This window comes from Chelmon rostratus, chromosome 1 (genome assembly GCF_017976325.1).
Source record: "Chelmon rostratus isolate fCheRos1 chromosome 1, fCheRos1.pri, whole genome shotgun sequence".
Taxonomy (NCBI): domain Eukaryota; kingdom Metazoa; phylum Chordata; class Actinopteri; order Chaetodontiformes; family Chaetodontidae; genus Chelmon; species Chelmon rostratus.
This window is the reverse complement of record NC_055658.1, coordinates 27,691,129-27,709,530: the sequence shown is the minus strand read 5'-3', so window position 1 is coordinate 27,709,530 and position 18,402 is coordinate 27,691,129. Positions and strand designations below refer to the sequence as shown.

Here is an 18,402-nt window from a genome sequence, read left to right as displayed (position 1 = left end):
AGTAGTGTAGCCAATAAAGAAAGAAAAAAATTTAATATCGTTGACAATGTCATCAAAAGCGTGTTTACAAGCAATTTTCGTGAAATTAGTGCAAGTCCTGGTGCATCGAGGTGATAAAACAATGTTTAACTCTGAGGTGTCAAAGACCTTAAACACAACATTTAGGGTAAAGGTCTGACACACTTTAAATCAGGTTTCTCCCATGCAGTCTGTCATCCAGGTGTGGTTTGGGCATTTTGGAAACGGTTACTGTCACATGTGCAACAGTCTAACCGTGAATTATCCCGCATCAGTCTGACCTGGAAGTGTGCGCCGTGGAGCGGGCGGTGCCGTTTTTCTACATCCGGTGTGCTCGAACCTTTCACGAGCAGCGAAGACGGGCGAACAGCGAAGAATGGACAGAGCGGCTAACGACACTCCGCTGTTAGCGTGAAACATCAGCAACAACAAGTACCGCCGTCAACCTTATATTAAACCCCAGCCACTCGCGTTCATCTGGCGTGACAAATACACAAGCTGCGTCCCGATCGGCTGGATTTACCACAGCGAAGGTGAGTCTGGTGTGTTTGTTTGCGACGAGCTAGCAAACCAACATTTGATAGTAGGCTCTTGCTTGCTAGCTAATATTTTCGTTGCTAACGGAGCTAATTTCCTTGTTGCGCTCGCTCCAGCTGTCACCTAGCAATCAGTAGGTGTTAGCTAAGGCGTTCATTCCAAGAAATGGGTCTGGGTGCTTTATTTGCTGTCCATTAACAAACCCAGTGTTATGAATAAGGAGAAAATGTTTGTATCGCGATTTTTCGTAAAATATATTTTAAACTAGACGAGTCGCCAGGGCTAAATAATGTTTGGCTAACGCTAGCTTTCTGCTGGTAAATCAGGTTTTCTGTTGGCAGGCTGGGAAGCTAACTTGGCTAACGGTTAGTTCGCCTCCTAATCGGTGTGACCATCACTAATGTTACACTGCCAAGGCAGGCTTTGTCCATGAAACGCGTACAATCGCCAGCTCGCTTCCTTGTTTTGATTCAACCGGAGGCCTGCTTACAAAGGATCGATCATCTTTATATGAGCCTCAGCTGCCTCCAGCCAGCACTTCCTCACATATTAAGTATTACCACTGCCTCTCAGTGCAAGACAAGGGAGGCAAAGACAGAATGGCCCAGAATATGACGAATGTAACCAAGGCCCCTCCTCAGCCTGCTCACTGTGGCCAGAGTTGTGCTGAAGCATTTAGCTAACTGTTGCAAGTTTGATTTTGCCAGGTGCAGATGTGAGGAGGAAATGTCAAGTTCTGAGCAGATTTCCTCTGCTCACAGTCAAATGCGCAGAGATGCGGTACGTGTTTATGTAGATTTCCCTTGCTCAGCTGCATAGATGGCTTATTACTGAATCAATAGAGTGTGACTCGTATTCAGTTACCCTCCATCAAGTAAAATAATTGATTACCCTATTTTCCACTAAATAACACAGTGGCATGCTTTAGGAGAGCAGTGCAAACCCATTCTGACATGGTATTGAACTATATGTTGCCAGCTGCACATTTACTCAAACTAGGGCTGCGTGGATCCATAGTAGATTATTGCTGACATCCTTTAAAGGAGTCCTACTGAAGGAAAGGCCAGTTTAGAGTAGTTTCTATTTTGCATTCATTCAAAAGGTCATGGTGGACAGTTCACTAAATGCAAGCTTGAACAAACTCACTGTGTACTGGCCTCAGTTTAGGAAAATCCTCATTGAAGTGAAAAGGTGTGTGAATACATTTGCATTTCATTCATGTATATTTAGAACATTTTCAGTCCTTGCACCTTTTGCTTGGTTATGTTTTACTTGACAACTTTGGCTGTAGTCAAAGGCCTGTCCTTCGCCATGTGCAGTCAATTACTACACAATGGAGACTACCTCAGTCAAGTTAAGGAAGTTTATAAGTTGTCTTTACAAAACGGAAAATATATTTTTGTTGCTCATGCAATATTTTTGAATGAGCAAGGTGGAAAATTGGGATCATTGTCATGGACGTGGGTGCACACAAACAACCACGTGTTGTTCTTTATGAACTGATGGAGAAGGAAAACTATGGCTAATCTAAATTCACTCCAGTTATAGTTCATAAAAGCTGGCTTTAAGGAGAGAGGCAGCTGTTAGCTGGCACTGCCACAGTAGGAGTCTGCACTATTGGCAGGCCCCCTCTCAGGCTGATCTTTCCACTGAAGGTTAATCACTCCACTCAGAGCCTTTATGTTTCTATAAAAATGAAAAAATGTCAACAGATTAGTCATTTTTAATAGATGCTAATCAGCTAGAAGCATCCCACTTTCTCTCGATATTTTGACAGGCAAGTCTGAGGACTGTAATCAAGGTTTTTGGAGTCTTGAATACATTCTCAATGCCAGCTCAGTGTGCTTCTGAAGGAAATATACCAGTGAATCACGCTGGATTTTAAAACTAGCTATTAACCAATTAAATCAGCTTCCCTGAAATGTTTAGCGTTTGATTTCCAGCATCACCAAACAAACCTTTTTGCCACATTTTTGTCAGTCAGTCTTCCTGCGATGGTTTTGTGCCTGCGATTAGAACAGAAAACAGTTGTGTTTAAATTTTATGTGTGTTTTGATGCTTTCTCCACACGTCAGTTGGATATTATAACAGCATTGTGAAACTTATACTGTCATAAGACCATGTTTATATATTTCTACAAACACCACATTCCTGCTTCATCATTGCCAGTCAGACTAGAACTATGTAATAAAATAGCCCGATGCATATTTTCAGCTGAAAGGATATTGGTGATGACACAGATGTGAGATCAGCAGAAGTTACTGTCTGCAGTAGCAATTTTGAGAGCATCTTCAGGAATATGACACATTTCTTGATCATGCAGAATGAGCTTCATTCAAAAGTGTAAAACAATGGGATGTCCTCGCTGAAGAGAAAGGCAGTTTTACTTGAACAGAATGACATGAGTGCTAATGTGCAAATATGCATCAATATTGTTGCATAGTGTTTTTGTTCATACCCATTTGTATGCCGTGAGTTTAGTTCATATATTAAATTATCGCTGCAGTTTTTTCAGAAGCAGAACAACTGTGAATCTAATGTATAAATTATAGGAATGTAAAACGTTGGTGAATTTCTTGCGTTTAATGTTAAATAGGTTAATTAATCAATGCACTTAAGGATGTTAATATTCTGAAGCACTCGTGCAGACCAAGCCAGAGTCAGATTAAATGCCATTATGCAAATTAGCGCTATATCAAGCATCAGGTAGTGCCATCATAAATCTACACATTTACTGCTTATCTACTGTAGTTCAGCGGAAAACCAACCAAAGTATCCACTTTAAAACTCTAGTGTGATGTTAAAAACACAGAGTCTGGACACGGTAACATCAACCGAACACTGCATCAGTATTTCTCCAACATGCTTATCAACCAAATTTTGTGCTTTGTCTAATCTGGACAAGTAAGGATGAGAATCAAGAGTCAGTTCTCATTTAAGACTGTTTCTGAATGCTCTGATTCCTGGTAGTCCTGCAGCTCTTGACACATCAGTTCCTTTTATCAATGCCTGCACATTTCTCACACCAGAGTGTTTTAATAAGACATCAACCATTGTAGAAAGAAAATACTCCTTTAATGTATAAAGGCCTACATATGCTACCTAACCGGATGATGGCAGAATGCTATATTTGCAGAACAAATTTTAAGCAAGCATAGCAAAACCAGCATAAACTCGAATGTTTGTTCACAATGCATGATATTTTCAGTTGCTGTCAAAAAAAGAATTGTTGGAACCGATCAGTAAGAGGGGCCAATGAGCTAAATCTGTGATGGGATTTGACTTTATAAAATCCTTTCATGTCTTCTCCTCCTGAGAAGCAAAATTACTTTTATGTAATGCCAAAAGGTGTGTATCCTCAAAGTCATTTATCAGGACACATGGCAGCTCCACCGGGATAAAGGCCCGGTGATTCCCCACGTTACATGGAAACTGAGGGAGCGTTTGTACGGACCACAGAACGTTTTTCATCCACCGCAGTAGTCCGGTGGAGTGCTTGAATTTGGTCTTCACTTAATTAACTAGGTGGTCGACTAAGGTGAATTTACATAAACTTGGAACGTCTGTGCAATATAGTAGATTGCAAGTTTATGCAATTGCTCCATATTGTTTATTTTGGAAATCCCTTTTACGCTCAAGATGAACAAAACCCCAGAGACACCCTGTACAATAATGCAATCCACCAAAACACTGCCACTTGAACCCGTCCTGAAAAATGACTGCAGAGTTAACTCAACACCTCTCACACAGTTCAGCTGAAATTCAACATTTACCAAGTTTTTGTGGGGCTGTTACAGCCAATTGCATTTTGCAGCTGTAGATGATAGATAAGATAAATGACACAAGATTTCTTTGCAACTCGCCTATTCTAAAATGCAAGATGGAAATGGGGTGGCAAGACCTTCTTTATGTTTAGGTTTGGCTTTTTTCAGTGGATTAACGTATGTTTAAGAAGGGGCTCATAACAACAGAGGAAACCCCGGTACATGAATGATGCCCAGGGGCTCGTTACAACACCTTTGTAATTAAAGATTGTACATGTTTTGCTACCCTTCATGTAGTGCAGTAGTTGCTGCCTATATGAATTAAGTTCTTGTCCCACTTTAATGTTTATTTTTCCATCCTAATCCTCAGCTCAGGCATGTCTGAACATGTTTAAAATACGATGTATCTGTGTTAATGTTATCTTCATAGTAGAACAAATGGCAAATACAGAGAAATGACCGACTGTAGATTTATTTTGCATTAAAAAAAAACATGCCCTTTCAGTTTACACCAAGTCAGTCAACTTCCCCTCACATACACGGCAGCAGGTGTAACTGAAGTGTTATTGTGCACACCAGCATCAGGAAATAGCTCTCTGAATGTCATGTGAAAACATCTTTAAAGCTCACAAACAAAATAAAACCGGAAGAAGTTAAAACTGGCCTGGTGTGTGGTGCATCATCACGTTTAATGATGCACTGGTGTCTCAAAACAAAAGCACCTTTTTAATATAAAGTAGATTTTGGTTTTCATTATTGTGCAAATGAAGTTTTAATGCACCCATTATAATTTGCAGCCAGTTACAGTGGAAAAAGCACAGAGCAGAGACAACAAATGGCCAACAATGTGCCGACCAAATGTCTCTCTTCCTTGAACAAATGCCCGTTCTCAAATATAGTTACACATTACAATCTTATTGGATCTTCAGTGTAACCATAATATTGGTGTAACAGCTTGAATAAACTGAGAGTTCAAAGCTCTGTTTAGCAGTATTACAGGGTCGTGTATGATTCTGTAGTTTAGGAGTGTGTAGATACTACTGCTGTTGCAGTCTGGGCTCTCAGGTGAACAGCAGAAACCAGGAAATCAGTGACAGTCTGGTGAGAATGGGCTGACCACAGGCTGAGTGTGTGTTTGTCCTGCGTCCACCGTCTTCAGTCAGGAGAAACACGGAGCTGAGCTAATCTAAACACGGCTGCGCGCTGGATTAGAGCGGCCTACAAATGATTATTTGCACAATGGAAACTGTTCGAGCTCACCATTGGTCTTTGCCGCAAACCTGTTTTATAGCCATGTTGTTCTGTTCCTGGTTTTATGTAATAGCAACAGTGCACAGTTGCCCTTGAGAGCAAACTAGCTGTCTTTGATGCTGAGATCTGTGCATGAGTCATCCGGAAGCCCACACACAAATACTTTACAGCAGCAGCCTTTCCACGCTCAGGAATTACAGCATTGTCATGAAAACATTCGCAGCTGATGTTTTTTTATTGAAAGCAAAAAAAAAAAAAGTTGTTTGTCAATGGGAAACATTATTTTTTATACATATATTTGTGACTAAATAACCAGTGGCGCTGGTAATTGACTCATTTACAGTCAGCATTTTGTTTGCAGCTTCAGTAGACTGGGAATAGGAAGTCCCCAAAGAGGCCTGCTGTTGAAAAATATCATATGTCTTCTGTCTTAGTGATTGCTGAATCATACACCAAACGGCCTTTAAGTTTTATAATCATATAATTTAATATTTGAATAATTTTAGCCCATATTAGAAGCAGGCCGGTTGAACCAAAAGCCATTTTGTTGAACACTTGACAAAACCAGACCAGTGTCCATCCAGTTAAGCTATGGTGTCCTTGCGAGCAGACGTGGCTTTATATAATTGTTTACATAATATTCCCCCTGACATCGTCGGCCAGGCTATAGCTGTGGGTGGCAGAGAGTCTTAGATGCCTTCATGATCACAAACTATGTCTTAAGGTTTGTGTTGATGCTCAAACTGTGTTTTCTGTGACCGCTGTGACTTGATGACTATCTCTTCAGCCCAGCAGCGCCGTGACAGTAAACCAGTCCTGTCCTCATTTAGCATCGTCTGCGTGTAAACAGCGATTTAAAGCGTTCATATGACTCATGAGCTTCAAAAAGGAGTTAAACTCACTACAGTGTGGTGCCAAATTTAGAAAATATTCAACAGCTAAAATGTGATTGAAAAGCTCTAGTGATTACTGGTGGCTTGATATGCTGTCCCGACTCTTCATTTTAACATCACAGACCTTTTGGAAGACAAGCAGATGGAGCTTTTTCCCAATTCTTATAATTAAATGTCTTGCCAAAGGGCAAAAGTAGCCGCCCCACTGTGCCTCACTGTCTGTGCAGCACATGACCTGCCCCCCAGCTGAACTCTGCTGAGATGTGCAGGCTTCCCCCCCCAGATTTTACTGCACCTTTTTACACATAAATTATGTAGTTGTGGAACCTTAATGACAAAATATTCTTACTCCTGCCATCGTCCTCAACCAAAGCACTTAATCGTTTTTGATCATTTTCAGCTCAATTCAGTGACAATTTCTGGTTTATTTTACTTTATTGTGTTGCGTCAGCTCACTTGAGGCGGAGAGGCATGTTTGTAAAAATGTAAAGTGGCTAAAAATGAGCAAGGACTCTGAATCGTCATTTCCAAGGTCTGCAGTGCCAGTAATTTCACGAGGCTGCAGGCATGTGTTTTCATATCAGTTTTGATATCAGGTCATTTAACTAGGATTGCAATTTAAATCTTATTTTGAGTGTTTTGCTTGTTTTTACGCTTGTAAGAGCTACAAAGATATTTGTACACTTTCTGCTTTTTGTTAAAAAAAAAAAAGATCAACCTACATTTTAAAGTGTTCTTCAAACCAGCAGCCAGGTTTTATCAGGTCAGCATGGGGACAGCCCTTTAGAAGCACCCTGCCATGTTCCATGTGCTGCTCTCTGTGGAAAGTTAATGTCTTTTCTCTTTGCCGCGTGTTTTATCACGTTTGCTGCAGGTCTTCCACCTTCTCCTTCCTGTGACAAATGTTGAGAACAGAGATCAGCCCGTCCAGCAGCTGCTAGAGGCGACAGAGCGAGGACGGGGAGGAGTGTCGGTTAGCTGAACCAGGTTTTGTCTCATGAGAGTGACTGTGCCATCCAGGCACCGCCAGTGACCAGGGCTGTGGCTGCGGAGGGCCCAGCCCAGGAGGCCTTTTTGTACATCACTCCTGGCTCCCGCTGACCTGTGCTGCTCACACCATGGATCAACAGAGAGATAAATATGGAGAGCGGCCCACAAGGGCAGCTAAAGTTTCCCAGGGAAGCCGCAGCGGACACTCGTCCCGACCATCTGGCTCCTCCAGCTCCTCTGGGGTTCTCATGGTGGGGCCAAATTTTCGCGTGGGCAAGAAGATCGGCTGTGGGAACTTTGGTGAATTGAAGCTCGGTAAGTTGAGTCTAAATCTTGTGTTTAATGGTTCAAGACGCAATGCAGTTCTTCATGTTTCTATGTGTTACCACGTCCACCTGACCAAAGCTAATGCAGACCGTTAGAACAGCCCTGCAACAAATTGCAACTTCATGAAGGTTATGATGTTCTGTTTGATTTTCAGACACTGTTGATTGAAGGCTGTATTTGTGGTGCTGTTGAATCGTGTTGCATAATACTGAGAGATGTTTCCAACATTTTGTCTCCCGTTTATATGAATCAGAGTAGACTCAAGCCTGGAAACATCTCTCAGTGTAACACAATACAGTGGTGTAACTTACAGCCTCCACAATGACCATAAATTCAGCCAAAACCTGTCAAAACAGTTAAATAAAAACTGAACATTATAACATTCTTGGATTAAAACTAAATATTCTACGTTTTTTTTTGCAGTGTTGTTGCATTAGACTACATTATCTTTGGTTACGTGTGGCCGGCAACAGAGTGTATATTCACAGGAGAGCCGTGAAAAAAAGGAACACTGTTGAATCATTGTCTGTCTCAGACCTTTTTTGTATATGAAACTATGAAATCTAAATGAAAGAAAGTCTCACTTATTCCCCTGCGAACCTGTTGTGAAGCCTTAATGGGTGCACTTTCGTTTCAAAAGCCATCTGATGTGTGCTTTTCTTCTGTCTTATTTCAGGTAAAAATCTATACACCAACGAGTATGTAGCTATTAAACTGGTAAGTGCACGCTTTCGTTTTCTGCTCGATTCCTCACCTCTGCAGATAAATCAATCATATGCAAAATGATGTATAAAATATGTCCATTGCATAAAATGGAGCAGTCAGGATCGGTAATGTTGGTATAAAACTTGAGTATTCATAAACAACATCACTATATAAGAAAGGGTGGGTTGTTTGAATAGAGTATCAGACAGGGAAGCTGTTCTACGTGGCAAATACAAAACGATCAAGTCTAAGATTTCTGAATGTCGATAAGCATCAATGAGACGCAAATTGCATGTTTTTCGTACTCATTCGCTGTCGGTTTCCAGGAATACGACTCTTGGGTTGTGCAGTACTGGACTGATCCGGTCTTGGAGGGAAACGTGAATGAGGTGTAGATGCTTGGCTAGGTGTGTCTTTCCAGTGTGTCTGCTGGACTGGAAATCATGACTCCTGACTCACGCTTTTATTATTGCTCACCAGAGAGTTGTAAATACAGTGGAAGAGTATCAAAGTATTAAGGTTAGCAGGCTGAACAGTTTTCAGACGCTCACACTACTGTACGCTGTGCGGACACTGATGTAGTGCTTTTATACGGTCAGGACATGTTTCACTAAAAGATGTGTTCACTTTCAAAACATGAGAGAACTGGGACGACATTTTGGGGACACGATTGAGCACTTGAGTGTATCTGAAGTTCACACTCAGGTCAGTTTTAGCAGAAAATGATTTGTTTTCCAGGTGATTTTGGATTTTCCCTTTAACTAAATTATCCAACTTATTTTGGCCCCACACTGAGTGATGTTTTGGTTGAGTATAACTTTTATCATACTACCAGCTAAAGCGGTGGTAGTATGATAGTATCTTAGCAGTTAGTATTGGTAGCTAGCAGTTAACATTAACAGTATAGGTGAATCTAGCTTTATTGTCTTCTTCTGTTCCTCTTAGCAGGTAGTGGTTAGCACTTAACATTAGCTAAATGGTAGCAATGGAACTGTATTGTCTTCTTCTGTTCTTCTTAACGGTTAGCATTAGCATTAGCTAAATGGTAGCATCGGTACTGGCCACTACCTGGAGCATCTCTTGGTCAGTTGAACGTGGCGGTGCTGTTTGGATTGTGTAGGAGCAGTGTGAACTGGCACTAGGGGGGTTGACTCTGGGACGCCGGAGTTCACCACCTAGCCTCCTGGAGGTGTAGTCGGACTAAGTAGGCGAAACACTGTTGAAGGGAGGTTTCCACCTGATGACCCCCAGAGACGTGTTAGGAATCACTGCTCTTTGGCATGTATAGAGGCAGATTAGGGCTCCAAGGTTCTTCACTGCGAATGAATCCTCTTTTTGAGCACAAGTATCTTGTGTTTAAATTAACTTGAGGAAAGACTTTAGTTTTTAGCTTTTTAGGATGACTGAGTTTTCAGGGGACAAAGACAAAGATGAGGGACATGTTTTTAACCCCAGCTGACTGGACCTCACTCATATGTTTGAGCTTCTGATAGAAGAAAGAGCCCCCGGTGATGTTTGTGGAAGCTGACACCAAAGTACACATAGTGCCAGTTATTTTGGCAGACCTACCAGTCTTACATGATGGGAGGGTTTTCCTGCTTCATCCCACATTCTGTGATCGCATTTCTTTCAGTGGCATGTTTGTATATGCCCTGAAGTGCAAGATGAGTCATCGAAAAATTGTTGACACACAGAAAAGATGTTTCATTTCTTAAAGCGAGACCGTTCAGTGTTTTTCTTTAATTATTTAACATATCTGTAAAATTCAGTTTTACGTGTTATATTTATTTTTTTTATGCCAGTGTGTGAGGTTATTGTCAGTCACTGACCGCTGGTTTGGATGTGTCCTCTCTGCAGGAACCCGTGAAGTCGAGGGCGCCACAGCTGCATTTAGAGTACCGGTTCTACAAAACGCTGGGGACTACAGGTAAGGTCACAGATTTGTTTGTCTCTCCTCGTGGTGTTTTTGTGTGACTGCGTGACAGTGATTTGACTGTTTTTGGAAGATCAGCCCAGAAGATTGAATCATTTCCATAACAAGTGATTACTCCACTCAGGTTGCACGTTGATATTAAGCAGCGTCAGCAACTTTTAATCTCCAGGACTTTGTGTACAGGAGTGCGTGAATGGCTTGGTGCACAGAGAGCGTGTTGAACGGTCACCTTGTTTGACAGTAGGCTAACCAGGGGTGGAGTTCAGTGTGGAAGGTGTTGACATAAAGCTTCTTACACACCCACAGAACAGATGCAGCAGTTGATATTTTACTTCCTTGTTATCTAGGCAGAGTATGCAGGAGGTGTTGCAGACTATATTTGAGGATGTGACTTCTGTTCAGTGTCAGTGGTGTCCTATCAGCAGTAGCCTTAATGCACATGTGTCCAGTTGTGATTGAGCCAATAGTAATTTACAAATCATTATTCAGCGTGTCACACTGGCCCACTCTGTGTGGGTCTCCATGGGTCCAGTCTGGATGTGTGGGAATATTTTTCTGTGAACAAACTGACTGAATATCTGCTTATTCTGAATTTGATGCAGCAGCATGTTTAAAAAAAAATTGGGACTGGAGCAACTAAAGACTGGGAAAGATGTGGAACGCTCCAAAAACACCTGTTTGGATCATTCCACAGGTAAACAGGTTGATTGGTAACAGGTGATAGTATCGTGATTGGCTATGAAAGGAGCATCCTGGAAAGGCTCAGTCGTTCACAAGCGAGGATGGAGCGAGGTTCACCACTTTGTGATCACATGATTGGATAAAGAGATTACTAAAATTGCAAAGTTGGGTGGTGGTTCTCTGTATGTTCATCGCCACAAACAACCGCTTTCACATTACACATAGTCCTTTGACTCATCTTATTCTAAATCTAAATCTAAAAATATTGAATATAGTTGCATTAAAGAAATGCTCCTGTGAGGTTTGACCTTAGTCTACAGGGTTTTCTGACAATTCAGTTAAATTATCTGCATTTTAGTTTGCCCACATGTGTACAGTATGAAGAAGGCTTGTGCGCTGTTGTGTTATGTAGTGTTGTGTCTAGCTAAAGTATTCGTTTATCTGATTAGCTTTCTTGTCTTCTTAAAACATCCACGATACTGAGTCAAAGTTACTGTCACTGCTTGAGGCCAGATTATGTGGTCAAAGGTTAGCACTAATCCTCATCAGCAGATGGTCTTTCATTATTTTATATATTTAATATGCTTACTACAACATTTGATAGGGTATCAGGCAACCATTAACTTCACGGTCATGTCAGGCAGTATCACTGCTGATCATTTTAGTGCAGTATTAGTGTGCATTAACTACTCGTTTATTATTTCTGGTGTTCAGTTCCAAGTGTCTGCAGTCCGTCAAGCCCAATGAGTTCAACCCAAATGTCAGAAATGTGGCTTCTCCTGGTACCTGACCTGTGACTGTGTATCCTGCAGTTCATTAAATGCTTATTTTTAGCATTGTTCTAATTTTCATTTTTACTTTGCTCACACATGTCCAATGGTTTCTCCCCTACACTGTCTGCCTCATGGCATTGGATAATGATGTCAGCACTAGTGGTAAAAAACAGTGACATAACTATATTTGTCTTTTTCCAGATCCTCATATTTTTTTCCTACAATCATGCCCTTTAAACTTTATTATTCTGTCTTCACAATGAAAGACAATGCAATTGTAGTTGCTTCTCAACTCCTTTTCCCTTCACTCTGCTCCCTTGTGGATTTCTCAGTTTGTCATAAAAGATTAGTCAAGCTCTGCTGACACATCCCTGTTACAGCAGCAACTGACAAGAATCTTGTGAGGATTAAATGACTACAACAGAGAAATGAATTCAGGGCAAACTTTTTTAGTCTTGGTACTAGAGGAAATGGGTGGAAGCACTGGAAACAATGGAACAATAGACAGATCTTTTTTAATAGATGTTCGTCGCTCTTCTGGTAAAATGGTTAAAATAATCACGTATACATTGCACTGGTAGTCACATGAATACACCTGAGCTGGGGCTAATGATTAATTAGAGATAACTTTGATCTTGCTTTTCAGTTTTTTAATTCAGGTTATATCAGTTAAGCCTCAGTGTTACAGTTCAGGACTGGCCTCAGTCACAGTTTGACATGGAAAATAAAAGCCACGTTTTTGTGATGTATAGTCCTTGATGGGCTTTTTGGAGCTCTGCGTGCATATATGATAACCAGACTGGGAATATAATGGCTATTGTTTTGCAAAGGCAAGGGCTGGAAAAGGCCAACTGTGCGGAAACTCATTAAATATTTAGAGAGTGGGTCTGCCTCTCTTAGTACTAACCTGCCTCTGTCCTCTCCTCCAGATGGGATAACGTGACCTCATTTCTTCTTGGCTGTGTGCTCTGCCACATTCCTCTCAGCCAATGTGGTTGTCACAGTGTCTGTGCGACAGGGTCTTCATGAATTAATGTGGTTTGACTCAGATGCTCAATCAGGTGTTGTATCTGGTGCATAACCAACTGTCACTGAATATTAATGAGAATGATTCAATTAGGAGTTACGCATCTCTTTCCAGATATTATGTGAGAATATTTGTCAGTGCAGTCAATAATAGTGTCTCTGCTGCTTTGATTTTACAAGACAGCACACTCATTGTGCTGAGGACAAGATGGTTTTGATCAAGAGGGTTTGTTCAAGGGTGGGTGCGCACTATTGAGCTGCTAAGGTATTGGCAGCCAGACCTCATCATGAAACACTACACCAGCTCTGTGACCATTGCAATCCTGAGGAGTAAACATTTCCCACAGTGACAGAGCTTACTAGATTTTACAAGCATGTAAAGGAAAGGCTGGAGTTCTTATCCGGGACATCTGCTCTGACTAATGATGGATCATTGTTCAGAATAGAGCTTCTTGCAGTGTACAGTGGTTATAGTGAAAAAATATGGTATGGTGAGTAGTGTTTTGGAAATTTTACCTCCTCATTCTTATCATTAAGGGAAAAATTTCCAAAATACTGCACATGTGAAAATTCCCCTATTTCAGTTAAAAACTAGTAATTAATCTCCACTGTGGTCAAAGGATTGGCAGCAATGCTTCAGGTGCGTCATTGTCTTCTCTTATTTTGGCCGCTGTCGAGTCATCGTGACTAAACAGTCTGCCATGCACATGTGCATTGTGAAACATGATCAGGCATTACAGTCAGTTTACAACATGAAAGCTCATGTGAAATCATTACATAAAGCAGGTCACGCTCTTAATTGACTGAACTCTGAAACAGGGACCTTTGCTTTGGAACGTAATGATTCTCCTGTGCCATGCAGCCGGTGTTTCATTGGCACTGAAGAAATCTATTCTGTAAATCTTCAATATTCAAAAATCTCATTAAACATGCTTGGACACTTAAAAGAGAGGCTTTCTCTATAGCTGGCTTCTTGTGTAGAATGTTATTTCTACACCAGAGGTACATTATAATTGCAAATGATTCCTTTTCACCTTAGTTTTCAAATTGAACAACCCTTACAGCTGCTTTTTCAACACAGTTTTACAGTGCAATCTTATTGCATTAACTTTGTCAATCAAGTGGTTGGTGGTTTTTCCATCCTTTAACAAAATGTAAAAGAATTAATTGTTAATTCCCAATTACTTTTGGAACAATAAACACAATTAGCTTGTTCTGCAGCTCTGTTACACATTGAATGTCAATGAATGGTGCAGCAGGAGTCAAATAAATGATCCAACAAATGAGCAGATTGACAATCAGCAGCGCAGGTTTCAGGAAAGCAGCAGCTGAATTGCAAGCAAGTCAACAAATATGTCTGTCAGAAATTTAATTTGGGCAGCCAATCACAGGCTGGAGCGGTTGCGCAGGCATCGTGCTGTCAGACGTGGATCAGCACAGTGCATAACACTCGCTGTGAGGCAGGAGCTGGCTGCATTCCACAAGAGGCATAAAATATTCTGTCGAGCCAATGCAGAACCAACATGAGTGGCCCATCTCTGCTTATTCCACATCTACACTTCCATCCCACTATTTTTGCAGGAAAAACACCTGTCATAAATTTACTATGCGGCACAGTCGGGTACAGCCTGGCGAGGTGACTGGTCTATCACAGGGCTGACACACACACACACACACACACACATATATATAGCAAGAAAAACACATTCGCTCTCACACCTACAGTCAATTTAGAGTCACGAATTCACCGAAACTACATTTCTTTGGATTGTAGGAGGAAACCCACACAGGCACGAGGAGAACATGCGAACTCCACACAGAAAGGCAGAACGCAGTAATCTTGACGTAATTATTTCTGACACAATGTTTTATTCCACTATTTAAAAAAATGCACCCGGTGTTGCTGAGCATGAACAAATGGCTGTTTTTAATCTTTGTGTGACATTAACATTTTTGTTGAGCACAGCCCTTGTGAGGTGGCGTAGCGTTGCTCCAGTTAGCATGTTATAATACAGAATAACAGCATAAAATAGGTCCTCAAGTGTTGGCATGAAGCAAATCAAATATGACATGTAAAAATAGTGAATTTCTACAACCATCTTTGCCACAGTGATGGATGAATTATTAATGACAGAAAAACTACGACCAGATGGTCAAACTAAAACAACCAAGCTCAGGACTGGTCTCATCACAGTCCAGAGAAAGATCAGGTCTTGGACGGCACATTGAAAAATTGCACACATAGAAAGAAGTAGTGTGCAGGGAGCCTTGGCCGAGTGCCTTTCAGTCGCACTCATTCATCACTCATTCATCTTGTTGCCCTTTTGTTGTAAAAGACTGCAGCCAGCACCTCTATTAGAGTACAGTGATGTATAGGAAAATGTATTCTTTTGTCCTTTTACTCAGGACCGCCTGTTTTATTTAATGGCTGATTCAACTGATGCATTTGTGAAAGCCAACATGAAACCTTTCTAGTTACTGGTGTTTTTTTTTTTTTTTTTTTTCCAAATCACAGACCTGCTGCTCTGAGCAGTTATTCAAGTATACTGTATATGATATATCTTGATCCAGTCTGTGTGTTTTTCTACATAATACAACTGCATAGTATACGTTCTCAATATTTTTATGTCTGTTGGGACTGGACTGTCAGCCTATAAGATTTGAGCAGACATCCTCTCCAGCATGAACAAAGTACTGAACTTCAAAAGCTTATTTAACAATCAGAAGCCTTTTTAGAGGCATGGTGCCTGCAAAATGTTCCTCAAATTGAAGCAAACCAACCTTTTATTACCCAGTGCCGTTCTGCTCTTTTGCTCACTGATGCACACTGTTAGTGTGGATGTCTTGTTGAAACTGCTGTTTGTTTGTCGATGCCACGTGTTTGCAGCACTGTAGAAATGTCTTCGAGACCAAGCCAGCGCTACACCCAGGCATTACTCTCATGATTTTTTTTCTTCTTTTTAAAGAAAATTGGATGAGAGAAGTCAAAGTGGTGCCTCCAAAATTGTTAGCTTCCATCAAACTTTGAGTCTTCCTGCACAATTAGAGTATACTTTGCAACACAGGACACACAGTGATGAGGGCTGTTTTGCTATAGGTAATGATGGTTTTGCGATCCCTGCTTTTCCTTTTGCAAGTAAAAAGCTTGACCAACCTTGTTTCCAATTGAACGACCGTTTATCCACTTATTTACAGCACATCTCCAATCTGACACATTTTTAGGCCTCCCACAGGCACCCGGGGTTTCAAGGCACTCATTCCTATGGTACAATTAGCAACCCACAGAACTGCATAATGGTGTCCAGAAACACAGGATGGAACACAGCATGACTCCTACATGCCCATATGCTAGCTGACAGCATTAACGCCACCTTTCATGCGGCAGCGTATTTCCCATTACCCAGCTGACAAGTCAAATGTCTTCAGCGACATTTTCATATGAGTATGGCGTATGACGTTAGGATTGGTATTATTATTTAGCTTTGTGATTATTAGTCCCTGCTGAAATTACTGGAGCAGAATAATAAGTATGATGGCAGTTTGGTCCCTTTCTTTAACTTTATTGTGCCAACTAATTTCTTAGAGTTGTCTCCTTTGTCATGGCACTCAAAACATGGAGCTGTGCACAGAACCAATATATTGTAGGCTGGTAGTGTGTGTGTGAGGAGAAAAATCTTCAAACTTGTACATAGCCAGATATAGTACGTGTTCTAAGGTCTAAACCAAAATGATCTAGATCTAGTCCTGGCGCAGTACTAAAAATAATGACGTATTCAGATTCCATCGCTGGTTTAACAGTGCATACAAAAATATATGTGCTTACACCAATATATGTAAGCTTAAACCAACCGATTGGCAAGTAGTCCGCTATGATTGAATGGAGACAAGCAGCCAACTCTGATTCACTGTAATTGTCCATGTTTGTTCTGACACGCCCAGTTTTCAATGTCCAAATCAAATTCCTCCCAGCGTTATGTCCAGCCTGTTTCCCTTGGAAATGCATCAATACTATACGGAAGCTAGATACTCTCGAAATGCCATTTTCATGTGGACTTTAAAGCTGCTCTGATCAATATTTTCATGTTAACTAAGGATCAGATGACTCTGTGTAATGTGAAAGGTGTTACTGGTAGTGACGAAACCAAAGAATGTTATCTCAAACGTGCAGTTCTCCTCAGCTCTATGGAGCGTTTTAATGTCTTTAATGTCAGCTCACTGTTTTGGTTGTATCGCTGGAATCCTAACTTGGTTGGTGCAAAGCTAAAAATAAAATAAATATTGGACTTACGTTTGCCAGGTGAAATACGACTCCAATGCATGGTGATGTTGCTCTGTGTCTGCTGGATGTGTAAAGCAGTGTGCAAGCACCTATTTGCCAACATGTTCCCCATATAAACTTTAGAAAATGGTGTCGGTATTTTGTTTAAAGTTTGTTGTGCTGCCACCAAGTGGCCATAAAAATCTGTTAATGCAGATTTAAATTTTAGATTTTACAATGAAATCAGGGAACATTGTAAATATGTTCATATCTAAATATACATTTAAAACATTTAAAAAACATTTAAGACACATAAACATCCATATATGCACCTACATATACATACATAAATGTGTCCCACATACACACATCTCCAAGCATACACACAAGACAAACAAAGCTACTGTATATATGGTGATGCTATCTCCCAAAGAGTTTTTTAATGTTGCAGAGGGCAGATAATCAATATTAAAGGACTGGCTTTTAGATCAGGGACATGAAAAGCAATCAGGATGTCCCTATGTTTTTTTTCCTTCTATGCAATTATAGTATTTCCAAGGACTGAGCGCAGCTTAAGCAGTCTGATAAAATAAGGTCTGTATGATTGAAGCGGCCGAGTTTCTTTGAAGTTTCTTGAGGGGCTTTTTTAATAGGACTCTGAAAAGCAGTAAGCAGGGGCAAACTTTGAATCATGCTCCACTGAAGGCAATTAACAGTTTGACCTGATTTCCTGTTCTTTGGAGACTAAAGTTCAGGATGTGGTCAGGAAGACAACAAAGAGGAGGATATCACCAATTACAAATAATTAGAAATTGATGGGAGTTGTATGCGCATAAAACTTGAAATGCTGTAAAACATTAGGTATTTCATACTATGTGCAAATTTAAAACCACCTCTCTGTGTACTTTTTGTATTACACCCCCTTCCATCCCTTCACATTGCAATTTTAAGCATTAAGCTCACATCCTTAATGAGAAATGTGACTGTAGAATGAGCTTCATTCCCAGTGTCAGTGTCAGGATTACAAACAACGGCAGATGACGGACTACAAGGATCGGAGCACCAGCCCGACCGTTGCAACGTACAGACCTCACAGCACTAAACTGCACTGTGACAAGAAGTAAAATAAGAGCCAAGGTGACAGATGGAAGGGATTTTGGAGCAATTAGAGTAGAGCAGAGAGGATATGATTCAGTTGGGAGGATGTGATATGAGGCAGTGAAAAGATGAGTTTTCAGCCTGCAGT

At 40.8% G+C, this 18,402-nt stretch overlaps 1 protein-coding gene across 3 annotated transcripts in view; it reads left to right on the top strand.

The window, feature by feature from the left end:
- The first annotated feature begins 377 nt into the window (after positions 1-377).
- The window catches only part of csnk1g1 (casein kinase 1, gamma 1), a 31,271-nt gene continuing 13,246 nt past the window's right edge, over positions 378-18,402 (top strand). For all 3 annotated transcript variants that reach the window (XR_006006734.1, XM_041933521.1, XM_041933444.1), the window contains exons 1-4: positions 378-551; positions 7,338-7,768; positions 8,457-8,497; positions 10,343-10,412. Coding sequence is in view for 2 of the 3 variants with exons in the window: in XM_041933521.1 (XP_041789455.1) it covers positions 7,582-7,768; positions 8,457-8,497; positions 10,343-10,412 (298 nt within the window). In the remaining variant the exon portion in view is untranslated. The remainder of the gene's footprint in view (positions 552-7,337; positions 7,769-8,456; positions 8,498-10,342; positions 10,413-18,402) is intronic.